A 19472-nucleotide genomic window follows, 5' to 3' on the forward strand; every position below is an offset into this window, starting at 1 on the left:
TCATGATAATATTATTCCCACTGCTACTAACAGCTCGTCAACAGCACACCAGTTTTGTCTTCCGTTCTGTAAACTTAGCCTTCTCCCTCCAGCACTATCTTGAATTCTCTGCTTCTCTGAAGTCAGTGGACTTATAAGGTGCACGTTGATTTTTTGTGTATCAAATCAGATCAGTCTGATAGACTTGGGTGATTAATTACTACAGTAGTACATAATAGCTGGAATTTAGATGTTCTCAAATGGTTTCTCGTCTCTTGTTTTGGTTCACATATAGGTTTTAATTTCAGCATTTGCATGTTTCATGTCACATAAGAAATTGTCTCATTAAAAAGAAGCTTCACAATTAAGACCAACCACCAACACAACTTGCAAGTCTCACAAACAAGCACACAAATACTACAAGCCCTTCGCCCTTGATTGGGCTGGTGACGGGTAGATCATACCAACTTTTTTTTTTCTGCAAAGATGTTTGACGCCTAAAGATCTTCACTTTTTGAGATGCGGAAAACAAGCAAAGAGATCAGATTTTGGGTGTTTTGCTTCAGCATGTTCCTTACACTTCACCTCCGATGTTGTGCACATGAATGTCTGCATACACACCTTGCACTGCCATCATCCACAAAACAGAAAAGTTAACTGAGAATCAAAACAATTTTTTACGCAATATGCTATATATATAGGGAAGGAGCTGGCTAATGTTTGTTCTCTCCTAAAATCAGGTATATTTAGCCTATATTTGTAAAAAGGCTCACACTGTGGAACACACGTTATCAATGAGCTCATATCAAAATGCTAAGCAGGGATTAGATTGTTAAAATCTCTTGTATACTATTGGACAGACAAAAAAAATGTATGTAATTAGCAATCAGTCAATCCTCAAGTCCTCAATCCCCAACAATATGTTCGCAATTTAGTGATTTACAAAGAGAAATACTTCAAACACATATGATTAAAAGTAAACCAAACACGAAAGGTTTAATAGGAAAAAACAATACTACTAACAGGATACAGAATTCACTATAGCCTGTTTGGAAAGCCACATGGTAATTGGAATTGATGTAATTACTAGGGTAGTATTTACACAGCCTAGTAATTATACAGTAGTGTAATTACGACGACCTGTTTGTTTGTCATAACGTAATTACGGTGTAATTACAAGTGTATTGTTTGATTGCACAAGTGTAATTACACAGTTAGTTTAATTTAAAAATAAAATTTAATTATAAAAAATTTAAAATTAATATTTAAAAAATAATTGCCTTTATAAATGATATTAAATTAGTTATTTAATAACACATTGTTTCTTGAAAATATATTAATTAATAATCATATATTTTTAACTAATATTGTAAAAAATAATTGATATATAGTTTTCAAATTAATAATATTTAATTTTAATTAATTATAAACCTTAAAAGAAGACTTTCTCTGTGAGAACAAGTCAATTAAATATAATGTCATAACATTATTTAAATGTTTGACACAAAAATCCATCAAATGTAAGTGAAATGTAAGTGAAAAATAAACAGCATACAATGTGAAAGCAACTTAAAATTGAAAATATAACCTAAATTCAAAATTCAAAACCAAATAATACTCTTATGTCAAATTCCAACATTACATAAGTAAGTACCAACGTAACTTAAGTAAAACCAACGTAAATTAAGTAAATAATTCAAAAGAAAGGAAAAATATAAGTCTATAACATCATTCACAACGAACTTCTACTTTAATGTCAGTCGTTATAAGTCAAGTTTGTTAATGACTTATTCTTTCCAATATTAAGAGGTGTAGTTTCAAAAATTAGAATAATAACACGGTTATGCTAAATGAATAAAATAAAAAATACGAGCAATTACATGAAACCACAAGAAGTAAAGGTTGGGAATGAAAAGACCGAAAATGAAAAATAAATACATTTTAAAAAAATAAAAATTAAAAAGAAATTAAAATAATAGAAATAAAAAATAAATTAAAAATAAAAATAATTAAAATAAACAAAAAAGAAACAAACTAAAAAGTATCCATGTAATTACAGGGTGTAATTACACCCAATTCTCAACCCCCTTGAGAATTGGAGAGTGTAATTACACCCTCTCAATTACACCCAATTCCCACATAACCATGTAACTACTTGGTCAAACAAACAGGCCAAATTGTGTAATTACATCCAATTCCAATTACTTGGGTGGCTTTCCAAACAGGCCCTATATATGCATCCCTGTTCTATTTTTTTTTTTTTTTTATGAGATGGAAACCCGCCGCCGCTACCCTTCGAGTGTGCACAGGGTAAACCCAATTCTAATTTTTGACTCAAGACTTGTCACGTCTCAATCTCACTCAAAATAAAAAATTTCCATAAGCAACTAACATAATTCTATGAATATCAAATTGGATAGCTTGAGCTGGTTCGTCTGTAATCAACGACAACGACTGCTAACTTCTTTCTCCTTTCCTCCATTAAGCCATACTCCTATTACCATTAAGCCATACTCATGTCATTTGGCGCTCAATTGTGCAAGATACTCTTTTTTGCTAACTTTGGTTTCTTGGGAGACGCAAGCTTTTGGTTTTCCAGAGCTTCACGGTCAATCCTGTCTTCCCACCTACTCTTCTGCAGTTGAATTGGCCGGTTTCCTACCTATTTCCCATTCATTTCTTTAAGTGCTACGACAAGATCTGCAGGGTTGGAAAAACTCACAAATCCAAATCCCCTGGTCTTACCAGGCTGCTTGTTTCTCACAACCCTGGCCTTGTTAAATGATGGAAACCTTGAAAATGCTTTTGAGAGAATATCATCATTCACCTCATTCCCAAGGTTACCACAGAATAGACGATAATCATTCTCTAGCCAGTCTGCAAAAGTAGGGTCTTCCCAAGTCTGTCCTGCGGCCTTTCAAGGCACAACTTTCTTTTTGGTGTCAGCTTTTTGCTCACTCTCACTGCTTCCAAGTGCAGCTTTCACATTCTCAATTGCTTCCAGTGTGATAGTTTGTGCAACTCCTTGAAATAACTGATGCACCTGTTGATACTGAGGTAAAGAATAAATGCCAGCAAAAGCTGCCGGAAGTTGCACCGTTGGTGGAGCAGGCCCAATGCAGGACGACAGTTGTTGTTGGAGATGAAACGGCGCCGGAAAGCATGTACCATCATGATAATTGTAAGCAGCTGCCGCCAGTGGTGAAGTCACTTGTTGATACTGAGGTAATGAATAAACACCAGGAACAGCCGCCAGAATTTGCACCGGCGGTGGAGCAGGGTCAATGTAGGACTGCGGTGGTTGTTGCTGTAGGAGATGAAACGTCGCAGGAAATTCTGTGCCGTCATAATAATTGTAAGCAACAGCCGCCATCGTTGAAGTCACCTTCGAGGACACATGAGCTATGAGAATTTCTAGTTACCCTATTTTATGAGACTTCTATCTTATTTTTTATTCCTTTGTATTGCAGTAATATCTGGACCCATCTAGCGCGCAGCTCGACTAATCCACGGGGTACATGCAACTAGCATAGGTACTGCATAACCCTGCCTGCCAAGGCTAGGCTAATGAGAAGGATTCACCCCCTTTTGTGTAGAGGTAAAGAATTCACCAAATGTCACCTCTATTGGTCAATGAATCTTGATATCCAAGTAGTTATTACAACTCTTCAACTGCTAAGCCACCTCCTCGAGGAGAATAATTCTATAGCAACAATGATGGAAACATTTTCAAAACTGGATATATGTGAAACTTCTTCATTAATTCCAGCTCGAGTGGCAAGGGGAAGTGTTAGCAATTTTGTCCAACAATATGTATATTAGTCATTAACTTTAGTACTCCTTTTATCATATTTATATGACACTCTAGAAGCGTTTTGTTTTGGGTACCACACTCTAGAAATGTTTGATACAATTCGCAAATTTCATGAATTCAAATTCATTAAACTATTTAAATTTTCACGTAATACTTTTTAAATTAAGCTTAAATTTGCAACCATTATTGTAATATTCTCTTTCACAAGCACTAAGATATATCGGTCAACATAACATATTAAATTATGTATCCAATCAAATTCCTCATAAACTATAACATTGAGTAACAAGAGAACTCACCTAGACTTTTGTTACCCTTTTTTATGTATCTATTCTCTCTTAAGTAGTTACATAAATTCCTTAACAACGATTGTATCTCCATTACTTAGTAACTTTTCCTAGTTAACACTGGTTTTCAATTGGCAATCTTATTTGGCCCTAACTAATTTTTAGTTCCAAAAATTTTCTGATTCAAACTTTCGGACACTAGTATCTCTCAATAGGTACAAGCAGAATTTCAGTTTTTCATTTTTTAGATAATTCAACACAATTCAACTCTTTCAACAGAGCAGTTGATGAACCTTTTTCCTTCAAGGAAATCTAAAACTCTAACTCTAAACTTCAGAAGTAACTGCAGCAACAAAATGGGGTCTTAAAATTAGATCCTAGACTAAGTTCCAACAAAGGGGAAAAGAAGAAGTCCAAGTTGCAACCATACATATAGTGTTCAAAAGGACAATTCAAGGGGGAAAACGAACATATAAAAATTATTGGAAAAACACAAGGTAACTAACTCTCTCCTTTTATTTCCAAAATAATCCCCGCAATGCAGACATAAGTTACAGTTCATTTTACGTTAAAAGGAACCTTTTTTGAGAACGTACTTTAAAAGAAATATTAATTACAAATTGAAGAGTTCCCTCATATCCCACATAAAGGAGCAAAAGGAAAGAGTGAAGAGAACTGGGAAGAAATACTAAATGAAAATAGGGAGCATTGAGGTTTGAATTTGGGCCTTGTAGAAGTTTGACGCACAAAATTGAAAGATAATCAATCATTCATGCATGTTACAGACAATAATCAACCACTCATACAAGAATAATTCTCCAGGTATGTGTTATTAGCGTAACTGCATGAGTATCAGATAATGTGTCATCCACTAAGGCTTAGGCAAAAAAAAAAAAAAAAGAAAGAAAGAATTCACCTTAGACTGTAGACGGGAAGAACTCACTTAATGTCACCTCTGCTGGATATGAATCTTGATATCCGCGGTTGTTCCACTAAGCTACCCCCTCGGGGGCAAAATTTTATCCTATTACTATTGTCAATAGCCTAAACAAATGGAATTTTTTTTCAAAACTAAAGATATTTGCAACTTCATTATCATCCAAATCGAGCGGGAAGAGAGTGTGTTGGTCATTCAGTCTAACAATATGGATATTACCTACTATTTACTTTACTGCTCCTCTCATCCAATTTACATGACACTCTACAAATGGTTGATACAATTCGAATTACATACAACTCTCGCAAATTCCATGAACACAAATTCATTGAATTACTTATATTTTCAATTATTACGTGATATTTGCAACCATACTGTAATATTGCCTTTCCACGCAACAAGACATATCAGTCCCATTAACACATTAAATTTTGTATTCAGTCAAATTCCTCATAAACTGTATCAAGAGACTACTATTAACCTGAGTAACAGAAGAAGTCCCTTCAACATCCCAATTACACATTTTTACGTCAAAAATTGTGTATTAAAAGTGAAATTGAACGCGTTACCTGGATATTCATGGCCTTTTTGTTCGTATCGAGCTGACTTCCTGCATATATGGGACAATTTAAAAGTTAATATAAAAGAGAGCTAATTTATTAATGTAAAAGGTTTCGCGTCTAGAAAACGATTTGAAAAAAAAAAAGGTTTTGCGTCTAAAACAATAGAAAAACACTAAATGCCCTACCAGCTACGTTTTCTCCCGAAACCGCAATCAAATCGGAGTAATTCAAGGCTAAAAGAAGACTTAATTTACCAATAGTTCAATCAGTAATATTCCAAAATTTATGTGGCTCGGTTCCGATTTCGAGAGTCAAATATTTTGATTTTGACCGTGTATTCGGACATGGAATCTTTGACATAAAATTTACATATTTGGTAAAAAGTATACAATTAAAAATCATGGTCAAAGAAAATGAAAACCGAAAGGTGCCACATGAATTGGGAGGGATGCAGTAACAAAGATCTGGATTTAGAGATTACAATTGGTATCGAGGGAGAGAGAGAGAGAGAGAGAGAATATAGAGACCTTTGCCACCCTTGAGTTTCTCGGCATTCCTTTCGCGAGCCATCTTGGCTTTCTGACCGTTGCCACCACCCATTATTTGCCTGCCTGAATGAAAGAGAGAAAACCCTAGAGCTGCCCTCTTTTGTTTGGCGGGGAATGGCAGCTGAGGAGGATAGAAAGGGAATTATATACTACAAAGACTCGGAGTGGGGGGGTTCGCGTCTTACGAGGACTATTTTGTTTTTTTGTTTTCGTTTCTTACGAGGACAAGTTTTGGGACAACAAAAATTTGTGCCACCAAATCAAGTATTCTTAATTTAATTTTAACACCGATTTTTAGCTCTTTTCACGCCTAAATAGAATTAATAAGAATAATATATATATTTTATTACTTGTTTCGTCCTAAAATAAGTGTTATCTTATCAAAAAATATGTTTATTAAGAAATTAATAAATATATGTGAAGTTTACCGGACTAGCCTTATTTATTAGATGTTTTTTTAGAATTAAGCAATATTTAAGAGGACTATTTTTTTAATGTTAAGGGTATAGTTGAAAACACTTACCAATTTTATCTTAAATTTCCAAGAAGACACTTGTTTTGGGATAAATTTTTAAGGAAAATCTATATGGCTTAGCTAAATATTAGTAGTAATTATATTTAGAGCTCGTTTGGATTGGCTTATAAGTTGCTTATAAGCTATTTTCAGCTTTTTTGAATGTTTGGCTGGTCAGCTTAAAGTCATTTTGTGCTTAAAATAAGTTCAAAAAATTAATTGGGTCCGTTTGGCTTAGCTTATCTAAAGCAGTTTATAAGCTGGAAACAGCTTATAAGTCCAAAAAAATAAGTTGGCCTACCCAACCTTTTTTTTTTCTTTTTAGCTTATAAGCTGTTTCCAGCTTATAAACTGCTTTTTTTAAGCTCATCCAAAGAGGCTCTTAGTAACAATAGTTTGAATTAATTACTTTCCATAGCTAAAAGTTATATCTTAATAACAATTATTAACTATTAAGTTAAAATACAGTAAAAAAAAAAAAAAAAAACCATCTCTCACCTCCATTTTCTGTAAACGTTATCACATAGAGATGATTTCTCACCTTCATTTTCTCTCTCCACCATCCCCTGTATCTCTCTACCGTCACTCACCCCTCTCGCCTCTCTATCAGCCGTCTCTTGCCCCTCTCTCTCTGCTGCACCGCCGCAACTAAGGCGGCAGTCATAGCCGTGAACAAGCCGTGTATTCTCGATTTGCTTGAGGAAGAAAACAGCGACGCCGTTGCCGCCACCGCTACCGCCCAAATCTTCATCTTGATGTACAGCTAGCACATTCACAGATCTGAGCGTATTTCGAAGGATATTCCTTTGGCCTCTCATTTCTCCTCCTTTGTTGCACCCATTTCCTTAGCCTTATCGCCATCAGAAATTACCACTCGCCTAGCCATACGTTTCTACTTCATTTTTTTTCGATCTACCTTCATGTTTTCAGTAGATGAGTGAAAGTGAGTGTTATTATTTTTCCCAGATTCTAGGTCCAATTCCATCATATATTGAAATGGAACAGTCTCCCCTTTCCCAAGATCAGAAATATATACCTATTTATTCTTCTCGTGTAGTTAATTCATAGTGTTTTGCACGTATCAGCCTCTCTTTTGTCAATTTCAAGATTAGCTCTGTCGATGTAATCCCCCAAGTTTTGACAATATGAATAGTTCTTTAGCTTCTCTTCATCTGCTAGTATCAGGAAATATTATTTCGTCCATTCCTTCCCATTGTTTTATGCTTGCAATAGCATACTCAACCATCAAAGGATCTACTGGATCATTTTTACTTATATCAGATGGCCCTTCTCCTTCACCATCAATTAGATCTTTTAAAGCATTATGTAAAATGACCTCTGCAAGCTTCTTTTTTTGGCCATGTATTTTATTTTTCAAAATGTCGGTAAGTTTTGAAAGCGTAGCAAATTCTTTTCCCCTTGTGAAGATTGATATCCCGCTTCATTAACTCCTTCTATCCATGTCACGGCCTAATTAATCGTGACCGGAACCGGACCGGTAACCGGTTAGGGAACCGGCCGGTTTCCGGTTAAAAACCGGTTCCGATTTACCGGTTTGAAATTCCAAACCGGAACCGGTCCGGTTCAAAGTGGTTAAAACCTTTTTTTTTTGTATTATATATATATATATATATATATATTAGTATATTGCAGGTATATTTACATATGTTATACAAGTTTATAATTAAAGTTTAAATATTTACTGACTAACAGGCTAACAGCAAGTCAGCAATACAGAATAGTGTTTTTCGTATACATATATATTATATATATATGTATATAAGTATATATATACTATATATACTTATAAATATGTATAACTATAAGTACTATATATACTTATATACTATATATATGTATATAAGTATATATATATATATATACTTTTTTTTTTAATTTCACCGGTTTAACCGGTTCCGGTTTAAAAAATATTGGAATCGGACCGGTAATTTTTAAATGGTTAACCGGAACCGGTTAACCGGTTCTACCAGTTCCGGTTCCGGTTCCGGTTTAACCGGTCCGGTTACCGGTTTTAACCGGTTAAACCGAACTGGTTAACAGGTTTAGTGGCACCCACACTAATTCTCCTAGTGGGCGAATCATCCCTTTAGCCAATTACTTAATCATAAAAATAATCATAAATCAATAACCAGAATTAAATCATAAATCTGTTTAATCTTGCCACAAATAAATAAACTGCAGAAATCCTATTTATTACAACTCCAAAATCCGAAAGTCATCGTACAAGGACTTTCAAGCATAACTGTCTAAACAATGGACAACTATCTGAAATAATCATAAATGTTTGAAATGAAATAGACATCCAAAATAAGAAAGATCTTCAGGCGTCATGGCATGGATAGGAGCTCACCCTCGGATCTGATCAGTAACTAGCCTCAAGCTAAATATGAGGTCTGGACGAAGTCTCTGGCACACAATCTGCACTCAAATAAAAAGTACAACAAGGTAGTATCAATACAAACACTATGTACAGGTAGATATCATGGGCCGACTAAGATTAGTATCATGCATACCATAAAATTAACAAGATGGGCAGATAGGCACAACAACACACAACCAAATAATGTCATCAACAGAAATTAGCCAACACAGGAATAAGATAAGTCCAACCGCAACCATCAACAGGAATAATATGAGTTCGATGCAATGCAACAATGATAGTATCTCAACTGTATACACATGCTACTGGCAATTTTCGCTCAATAGTCATGACCTACAGGGGACCCATGGTGTACATGTACCACTTGCTCCGGAACTGACCCCTGATCACGAGCCCATAACTAGGCCACATCCTCAACCCCTGTCAAATGTGCCTTTATATATATATATATATATATATAATCACAATATGAATTCCAACGTATTTCCAGTTCAACGGTCAATATGGAATATGATCAGTCAATAAGTTCAATGTTAAGAATTACGAGGCACCATGCCACAAGTCATAACACGACTCAGATAATTCAATTCAACAACAGCAAGAATATGCAACCATCTCAATCAACAAGAAGAGTATATTTTGATTCCTTCCTTCTCAAAACACAACAATTCCATCTCAAGTTTTGGTATATGAAGAAATGGCAACAAGCCCACATAATCAGAATGCATACCAACCAAATCATACTTTCTCCTATCAACTTTACTACACATACAATCAACTAACCAAAGTCTAACTCAAGTAAACTATAACCTACCTCGGATGCAGAATTGGAACAATGCAAGCTACTCCGCAACAGGTTTTCCCTTCCGTAATGCTTCGGAACGTTCAAAGTCTGGCAATGTAATGTTAAGTGAGTAATGAATCATCTACTCAAACAAGAACAACAATTGGAGAAGAAAACCCAGCTACTTCTACCCTTTTCAAATGGGTGAACTATCACTTATTGCAATTTCGTCATAATCTTAGTCCTAATGATCATACTATCCCCAATTCGTGGGTTTCTAATCAATCAACCCCTTTCAAACAGATTCTAGGCTAAAACTTCCATTTTTATGTGAACCCTAAGTCTCAATACGCAATTTCCACCATTAATAATCAAGTTCTCATCCTAGATGATCTACACTTCTAGATGAATAAACAACAATTAAATCAACCACCCATCAATTATGTAAGAGTTTACAACTTCTAGGGTTCTACCCTTTTTCTCCACCATTAGAGGACCTTCAATTAATGTAAGAACTTAAGATGAATAAGGAATGAACAATGAAAAGGGTTGAGACTTACCTTCAAAAGAGAACCCACAAAGTCTCTAGGAATTTCACCTCTTACTTTCTAGGGAACAGTTTTTGGTGTAAAGTGGCGAATGGCTCAAAATTCCACGATATAAAATCAGTTTATGCCTTCCGCCGACCGCTGCAGTGGTCTCGCTATAGCGGAGCCTCTCCCGCTTTGGCGAGCCTCATTAACTTCCCGACTCCCCGCGGCGGCGACCATTGCCCCGCTATAACGGGCTCGCTGCAGCGGTATTACACCCCCTACAGCGGTCACATGCGACCAGTGAGCTCTGGTTTTTCACCAGATTTTCACTCAAAATCCCAACATCAATCCGAAGCCCTACAGACACAAACCAGACGTGCACATCAATGTAAAAACATGCTACACACTCACTTGTGGCCTCGGAATTCCTAACAGAGGTCAAATTTACTACGTCAGCCCCCAACGGAAATGAAATAAGTTTTCAAACAATGCACAACATACACACAAGGATAAATTAAGGCCTAAATTTTTAGACTTCTAACTCTTTGAGCTTTCATTAAGCTCATTCCTAGTCTCGGAAGGGTACGGGTAGGGATAAAATGGTCAAAATGCCCATAACGACCTAGCGGGTCGTTACAATCCTAGGTCTAGGTTGAGTTTCGGAGGAGCCCGTACCTTCAAGAGAATTTTGGATTGTTCATCTGCGATTTTCACCTCTATTCCTTGTAATAACATTGATATTTCTCTGAGCAGCACCTTCGAATTCTCCATTCCTACCATAACGTCTTGTAGGTTCGACGAAAACTCGCATGATTTTCTGCTCTTATCCATGTACCAAACTGATCACTTTTAACTCTTCCGAAGCACACATCTTCCTTTCTCGAGAAATAATTTTTTTTCCTTGTGCCCTAGCATTCCACAATAAAAACAAACAAACGATAACTTTCATACCTTAATTCCACCAATTTTGTTTCATACCTTAATTCACCCAATTTGATAAGTTTTTCCCTTGGCAGTGGCTTGTTTATATTTTATATTCATCATCACTTTAAGTCTTAAGTGTCTTCCTTTGCTGGTTCCGTTTTCCGGAATGAAAATGTCTGTCATTCTATCTAGAGCATGTCCAATCTTTCCACCGAGCTCCTCCGACATCCAATGCAGTGGAATGCTCCAAACTTAAACCCACAGTTCACATATATTAAAGGCAGGGGAGTCGCTCTTTATATGATTCAGCAAGTATCTGTCAAATAACCATGGCACTCCAAACAGAACCTTGTTCATGCCTTTTTTGTTCTTAAATATAAATTGGAAGAAATTCTTTTCAACTTTTTAAATTTTTAGTCCGGCAGGATTTTCCCAAACCAATGGCATAGTATTCTTCACTCCCTGAAAGCTCACCTCCTTATCGGAAATTACATTGCCAAGAAGAATGACCTCACAATCCTGCAGACTTGTTTTGATGTCATCTGATTCAATCTCTATCGCATGTTCTCCTCTTTCGTTAGGATAAGTTTTTGAAGACGATCTGTAATTTCTTCATTCATCGGAAAGGATTTTTTGTTGTTGTACTTCGCTTATAAAAGGAGCTCAATTTTCTCTTCTGACAATTGAAATAGAGAGTATTTAAAGTGAAGTTGATGAGTAAAAACATAAACTTTCCAGGTTTCAATAATAAATGAGGATTAAAGTGGTAGTTACAGTGGTTTTGAGATGAATATGCATGGCTGTACGTGGGTAGAAAATGTAGGTAGTGGTAGTCATCTTAATATCTGAGTAGTTAAATTTTAAAAGTTCAAACCCCACTAAGGAGGAGATAACTCTCACGTAGAGAGAATCATCAGCCTAAAAACGAGGGACATTTTAGATCCACTTTTGACATATTAGGAGAAGGATAAACTTTTTCTTATTTTACCTTTAATATTAACTACTAGTTCTCCAAATCATTTCTCAAGTCTAGTGATATTATACACCAGTTAATATGAATATTATGATAAAATATGCATTTCATTTTTATTTATTTTTAATTGGACTACAAAGTTCGTTATGGGCAAGTATAAGTGAATAGAGGAGTATAATATTTAGGAAAATTTACCTGTCATAGCTAACTCTAAGATTTATTTATGGATAATAACTACCTTTTAATTTAATTACTTTTCATAACTTCAATGAATTTTCAATCTATCCATCATACCTATACCAAATAGATAGATTATTCCACTGTATCAATTTTTTCCCTCAACCCCCTCTCTTTCCTCCCTCAACTCTCTCTCCTTTTTCCCTCTCTCTTCTCTCTCGGCCGTCGTCGGTCATTTTTTCTAGCGGAGCTCTACTGGAGCCCAAACAAACAACCGTCTCTCTCTCTCTCTCTCTCTCTCTCTCTCTCTCTCTCTCTCTCTCTCTCTCTCTCTCTCTCTTCCCTTCTCTCATCTCCACCCATCACCACCCTCCACTGTCTCCGCAAATCACCACCATCGAACCAGACCCATCACCGCCCACTACCAAACGACTAACCTCTTCACCGTGAATCACCGTTAAACACCGTCGCCACCCACCGTCAGATCCAGATCTGAAATCACGAAGTTGCAATCAATCCGTCTACATAGAAAAGCAAATAAGGTTTAGGGTTTTTCATTATTTCTCCCCTTTTTTTCAGTAAACCCTAAGATATTCAGAGGTTAAAGCGTCGCCGCTGTTCGCCTTGGCTGATGTCTAAAGCAGTCAGTCCTGGCCCTCATTTTGTTTATAAATCAATCTCTTTCACTTTTAGTTAGGGTTTTGTATAGATTCAGATAGTGTGTTAGTTAGTTGTGTTGTTGCATCACAATCACAATCACATCAATGGCTCCCAAAGCAACAAAGGCGGAGAAGAAGATCGCTTATCACATCAATGGAGATTTGACCGGATTTGACTGTATTTCTTTATTTTTTTAATTTAAATACAATGTATTTTTTTGTATTCGATTGTATTTAGAAGGAGAAACTGTGTATTTAAATAATCAAATACACCCGAATACAATGTATTTTTAAAAGGATTTGAATGTATTCTTCCTTTTTAAATACAATGTATTTTGTAAATTTTTTTAGTATAAATACATTCAAATATAGTCGAATACGTTCAACCTTGCGACATCCGACGGCGACCTTGTGTATTTAATTTGATATAATTCATTAGTTATCAGGACCTTAATTACCGATCCTGCGGGCACCTACCTTATTATCACTTGTAGACGAACTCTTACCCGTTAACCCATTAATAATTAGCCAATTTCAACTTCTTTAATCATTTATTAACAGTCAATATGAATGAATAAATAAATAAAACAAGTCGTAGTTAATAGATAACATAAGTGCGGAAGTCTAACTATTACACCTAGGGGTGGGCGTTCGGTATTCGGTTCGGTATTTTTAAAGTTCGGGTTCGGTAATTCGGTAATCGGTAATTGAAAGTAGATACCAAATACTGAACTTTCAAACTTCGGTTCGGTAATCGGTAAATCAAACTTCGGTTCGGTACGGTATTCGATAATACCATATTAAGTCGAGTTCACTGTATTACATCAATGGTTAGATAACAAGCACAGATTTGGGGTTTCTTAATTTTTTTAGCTGTAAATTTGGATACCCAGATTTGTGCATTTTGAATGAATGTATGTGATTAATAGTGACAGTTGATTTGGGGATTCACCTTTCAAGATTTGTTATGAGTAAAAATTCCATGTCCTTAAATTATGAAGTTGTATCACTAACACATAATTAGCAGCCTCCTCAATGTTTTAGTGCCTCTAAAGCTTAATATTTATACATTAAATAAGAAAAAAAGGAAATTGAAATGCGAAACTCACTCATGCTTTTTCACTTGTTGCCTTGGCCTGTTGGAACTACAGTTTCTGATAAATCATCTGCAACAATTATAAAATGTAAAAGATCAGAATAACAGGTTGTCGTTTTTCTCAACAATCAGTGCTCAAAATGCAATTAACATGATCTACGCTAACGGTTAATAATATAAGGAGAGCATGAGAACTTTCACTATCAAAGAAATGTATAAGCTAAGGACATGGGCTGATGGGCTGATCGCAGATGGGCTGGACTATTAATTTAATGGCCCTCTATTTAATAACTATTTCGGTATTCGGGAAATACCCGAATTACCGAACTTATAATTACCGAATACCGAATACCGAAATAGAATATCGAACTTTTTAAATTTTATTACCGAAAATCGAACCGAAAACCGAAACACCGAATACCGAAATACCGAAACCCTCGGTTCAGTTCGGTAATTCGGTTTTCGTTGTTTTATGCCCAGCCCTAATTACACCCCCAAAATCTGTAAGTCATCGTACAAGCACTCTAACTAATAATGTCTAAAGAATGAAATATATGTCAAATATAATAATAAATAATGTCTGGAATTTAAAGTACACATTTAGAAAGAGAGATCTTCAAGTGGCATGGCATGGGTAGAAGCTCATTATCGAATCTGATCGAGCAAACTTGCTTCAAGCTAGAAATGTAGTCTGGATGAAATCTATGGAACACAATCTGCACTCAAAAAGGGTGCAGCAAGGTAGTATCAGTACAAACACTATGTACCGGTAAGCATCATAGGCCGACTAAGATTAGTTCACTTATATAAGCATAAAATCAACAAGATAAATAGATAGGCACTTAATACTCAAATCCAAGTCACAGAATATCCCATAACAGAGTCACAACCTAAGATGAAGCTTCTAACCCACAACTCTATCAAGTCGCAATAATCTCTGTCAAGTCTCAATAATCTCACCTGATAATCACAAGTCCAAGTTCCGTCCCTAGGTAGAGTCACTAATACACAATTTAACTTAGTCAATGGTCATAGTGATATCAAAATAGGCATTCAACATCCATATCAAAATCAAAACCAAACGAGCATATAATAATGCAGAATAAAATGTAATGATGTGCAATGCAAAATATGATAATGTGCAATGCAATGCACTGGCCAATCACTCGAACTATACATACATGCTAACTGGTGTCATTGCCCGATAGTCATGACCTGCACGGTACCCATGGTGTCCATGTACCACTCGTTCCGGATTCACTCCTCGAACTCGAGCCACATTCAAGGCCACATCCTCACCCTCGATCAAATGTGCCTTTTCACATATATATACCTCTCGTTCCGGAACGAACCTCGGACAATGAGCTCACAACTAGACCACATCGTCACCCCCTATCAAATGCGCCTTTTCATATACATATATCTATATATTGTCACATTACTTTTAATGAGCGATTATCAAGTACCATAAATCAAATAGTATCACAAGTTCAACAAGAAGATTATATTAACTTCTTCACTAATTTCACATCGCAATGTATGTCTCAACGTATTCCAGTTCATTAGTATGTATGGACTATGAACAATTAGCAATATCAATGTCAAACACGAGGCGTCATGCCACAAGTCTTTCATGAATCGTTTCTGAACCATTTCCATCATGTATGAGTGTATGAATGCATAAATGAGTGTAAACAGGGTAAAACAATGCAACAAAATAACAATGAAGGTACAAGTCACAAAGCCACAAGTCATATCAAGACTTAGATAAATCAGCTCAACCATGAAATGGATCATACCAACCATCTCAACCAACATAAGGGTCTATGTCCCCCTTTACTTCCCAACATAACACGTACGCCTCCCAACTAAGTCTTGTATCACCAAGGTGCTCAATTTTTTCTATATATCATCATCAACAGTAAATCATACATCAGGTTTTCATCTGAGCACTATCTTAAGTATATATATCACGACTCAGGTATAAACTCATTGTCCTTCCTGTCTCCAATGATATGTGTCACAATAAGAGAAAATTGGGTGCAACACGTATTACAACACAACAATTCAGGCAACAAGTCTAATCACAATAACAGGGCAACAAGCCATCATCAACAACAATCAACCTAATAGAAATCCACGCCGAATCACCACAGTATAAATACAACTACACCTCATATTTCAGTACACAAAGTAATGGCGACGAGCCCACAAAATCAGAAGTCATACCAACCTAGATAATATCCAACTAAAACACCATGTACGAAGACCTAATCACGCTTTCTCCCGTCAATTCTACGCAATACATACGTTTCGCTAATCAAAGTCTAACTAAAGTAAGCCGTAACCTACCTCGATTGTAGAACAGGAGCCACAAACTACTCCACACGAGCCTTCTGTTTCTGAAGCGCCTCAAATCGATCAAAGTCTAACAATATGATGCTAAGTAAGCAACAAACCATGTATTTAAACAAGAACAACAATTCGGGGAAGAAGACCCACTTACTTCTACTCTTTTCAATGGATGGAACCATCCTTTAATGGTGAATTTATCATAACTTCTATCTCTACAATCATTAACCTTCAATTCATGGGTTTCTAATCAATTTTATCCCTGTCAAACAGATTTTAGGACAAAGTTCCCATTTTTATTAGAACCCTAAGTCTCAACATGCAATTTCAACCATAAGAAATAAAATTCCCTTCCTAGAAATTGATAATCTATACTCTTAGATGATTAATCAACAACAAAATTAATAAACCATCAATTATTTAAGGGTTTACTAATTCTTGGGTTCTAAGATTTTCACCCACCATTGATGAACCTTAAACTAATCATGGAACAACAAAGGGAAAAAGAACAAATAAAGGTGGGGACTTACCCTCCAAGATGCTTTCACCAATGAATGGAATGAAGTTAGCCTCTTTCTCTCTTGAAAACTGACTTTGGGGTCTTATGGGTAATGGTTCGGAGTTGGACTATAAAAATAGGGTGTTCTTCCCCCGTTGGTCACTGCAGTGGTCACCATGGCCGCTGCGGCGGTCCCGCTATAGCGGACCTGCTGGAACAATCCGTACAAAAATGGTCGTAACTCTCTCATACAGAGGCAAAACGCGATGATTCTTTTTGCTATAGCTTTGTAGTTTCGATACGGATCTAATGGTTCAAATCTCACACAAAACAAATGTATTTTGATCAATGTGGATCCCTTTCTATCCAAAGACCTATGGCGAAAACATCGAATACGAGTACGACAAAACCCAAACCCATCTGGAACTCTTCGGAACCTCACCAAAACCTGTGGACAAGTTCAAAATCATCATATTTACTTGTTGGAACTTCCAAAGCATTGACACGGGGTCATCCTAACCTGGCATTAACCGTGGTCAACTCTAACTCCTTAACTTAACTAGTTCCTTCACCAATAACTCAAATCACACTCAAACCTTTCGGGAACCAAACCAATGACTTCACTAAGTCATAGATCGTACTAACGGGACTCTGGGTAAGGGTCAACAAGGATACATGGGTCAAAACCACTATAATGACCTGTTGGGTCATTACATTACTATCAAATTCTGATACGATCAAATACATCAAAAATATATATCTATATGAATGTATATTTGCTTTGAATGAGTTATATGTAGTTGTATTTTGAATCATTGTTTTGGCAATGTACTGTAATGGCTTAATATATATGATGTGCATTTATATACATATGTATATGGCTGAATACATATTTTTGACTGATTTTATGTGTTGTTTGTTTCATTTATATATATATATATATATATATATATATATATATATATATATATATATATATATATATATATATATGTATGTATTTAAATGATTTTATGTGTTGTGTGTATCATTTATATACATATGTATATAGCTAAACAGTGTATTCAAATACAATCGGATACACGCGATTGATACAAGCGAAATTGTATTAAAATACAGTCGGATATACGCAAATTCTGCTACAAAAAAAGCTATGAATGGTAATTATTAAACAAGTAGCTACTGTTGGTTAATGAGTACTTAATTATAGTCATTTCTGTAAGTTGCCCTAATATTTAATGATATTTTTACACGCTATATCACTTGGTCCAAACTTATAACTAAAATGAGCTCATATTTTTAGATCTTATCTGTTTGGTATATCTTGTATATAATTTGAAATACTTAGGAAAAAATTATAATTTTTTAATTTGTGATTATGATTTTCATTTCTTGATGCTCAGAAACTAATTGAAAGTGACATTCATGTTTGTCACTACACATTTAATCATTGTTGGGTGAATTAAAGTGAGCAAATTTAAAATTCTATTGTTGCGATTTTTAAAAGGTTGTGATTAACATTTGAAGCTATTTGGTGAAGATTTAATTCATTTCGGATAAAGTTTCGTAATTGAAGTTTAGATAGGTTCACTGTATTGAAATATCTAAAATAGTGATCAATTGAGCAAGTTTATTATCTTGAAATATCCAGAACTTCTGTTTAGTACTCCCTCTGTCCCAAAAAGATTGTCCTCCTTCCCTTTTTAGTCTGTCCCAAAAAGATTATCTCCTTTCTATATTTAGAAACAATTTAACTTTATGAGATGATTTATAGCCACACAAATATCTAAGGCTTGTTTTGGACCACACATTTCAAAAGTCTTCCTTTATTTCTTAAACTTTGTGCCAAGTCAAAAGAGGACAATCTTTTTGGGACGGAGGGAATAAGTAAAATTAATTTATGTCCACAATTTATGTTTGATCTAGGCTGAAGTAACTAAAACCCCCCTAAACTTGACACGAATTGCAACTTCAGTCCCCAAACTATTGCTACATTTCAAGATACCCCTAAGCTTGGCTAGCTGGATTTTAATACATGGCACAACAAGTGTAGTCACACACCAACAGGGGCGTGAGAGGCGCCACATCAGTTTTTTTTTTTTAAATTAAAAAAAAATCAATTTTGGAAAATTCCTTAAAAAGTATATTTTTTTAAAATCAGAAAAAAAAAATTGAAATGTGGAACACCCATTTTTTAAAAATAATTCTGGATGGGATTTTTTGTTAAAAAATCTGGAATTTTTTAAATCTTGAAAACTTATTTTTTTTAAAATGCGCGAAACCCATTATTTAAAAAAAAAAATCTGAAAAATTGATTTTTTAATTAAAAAACTGGGCTTTTTTAAAATCTGGAAAGCTAAATAAACCCATTATTATAAAAAAGAATCTGGAAAATTGAATTTTTGATTAAAAACCTGGACTTTTTTATAATC

General features: G+C 35.3%; 1 protein-coding gene and 1 pseudogene across 1 annotated transcript; both read right to left on the bottom strand.

Annotated features, from left to right (window-relative positions):
* Positions 1-230: 230 nt before the first annotated feature.
* LOC132621189 (uncharacterized protein At2g23090-like) lies at positions 231-6266 on the bottom strand. The gene is made up of 3 exons (XM_060335356.1): positions 6108-6266; positions 5587-5627; positions 231-606 (listed from the first exon to the last, which is right to left on the bottom strand). The coding sequence occupies exons 1-3, from the start codon at positions 6178-6180 to the stop codon at positions 487-489; spliced, it is 234 nt and encodes a 77-aa protein (XP_060191339.1). The 5' UTR covers positions 6181-6266; the 3' UTR covers positions 231-486.
* On the bottom strand, positions 547-5580 carry LOC132621188 (uncharacterized; annotated as a pseudogene).
* Positions 6267-19472: the final 13206 nt, after the last annotated feature.

This window comes from Lycium barbarum, chromosome 12 (assembly GCF_019175385.1).
Source record: "Lycium barbarum isolate Lr01 chromosome 12, ASM1917538v2, whole genome shotgun sequence".
Classification (NCBI taxonomy): domain Eukaryota; kingdom Viridiplantae; phylum Streptophyta; class Magnoliopsida; order Solanales; family Solanaceae; genus Lycium; species Lycium barbarum.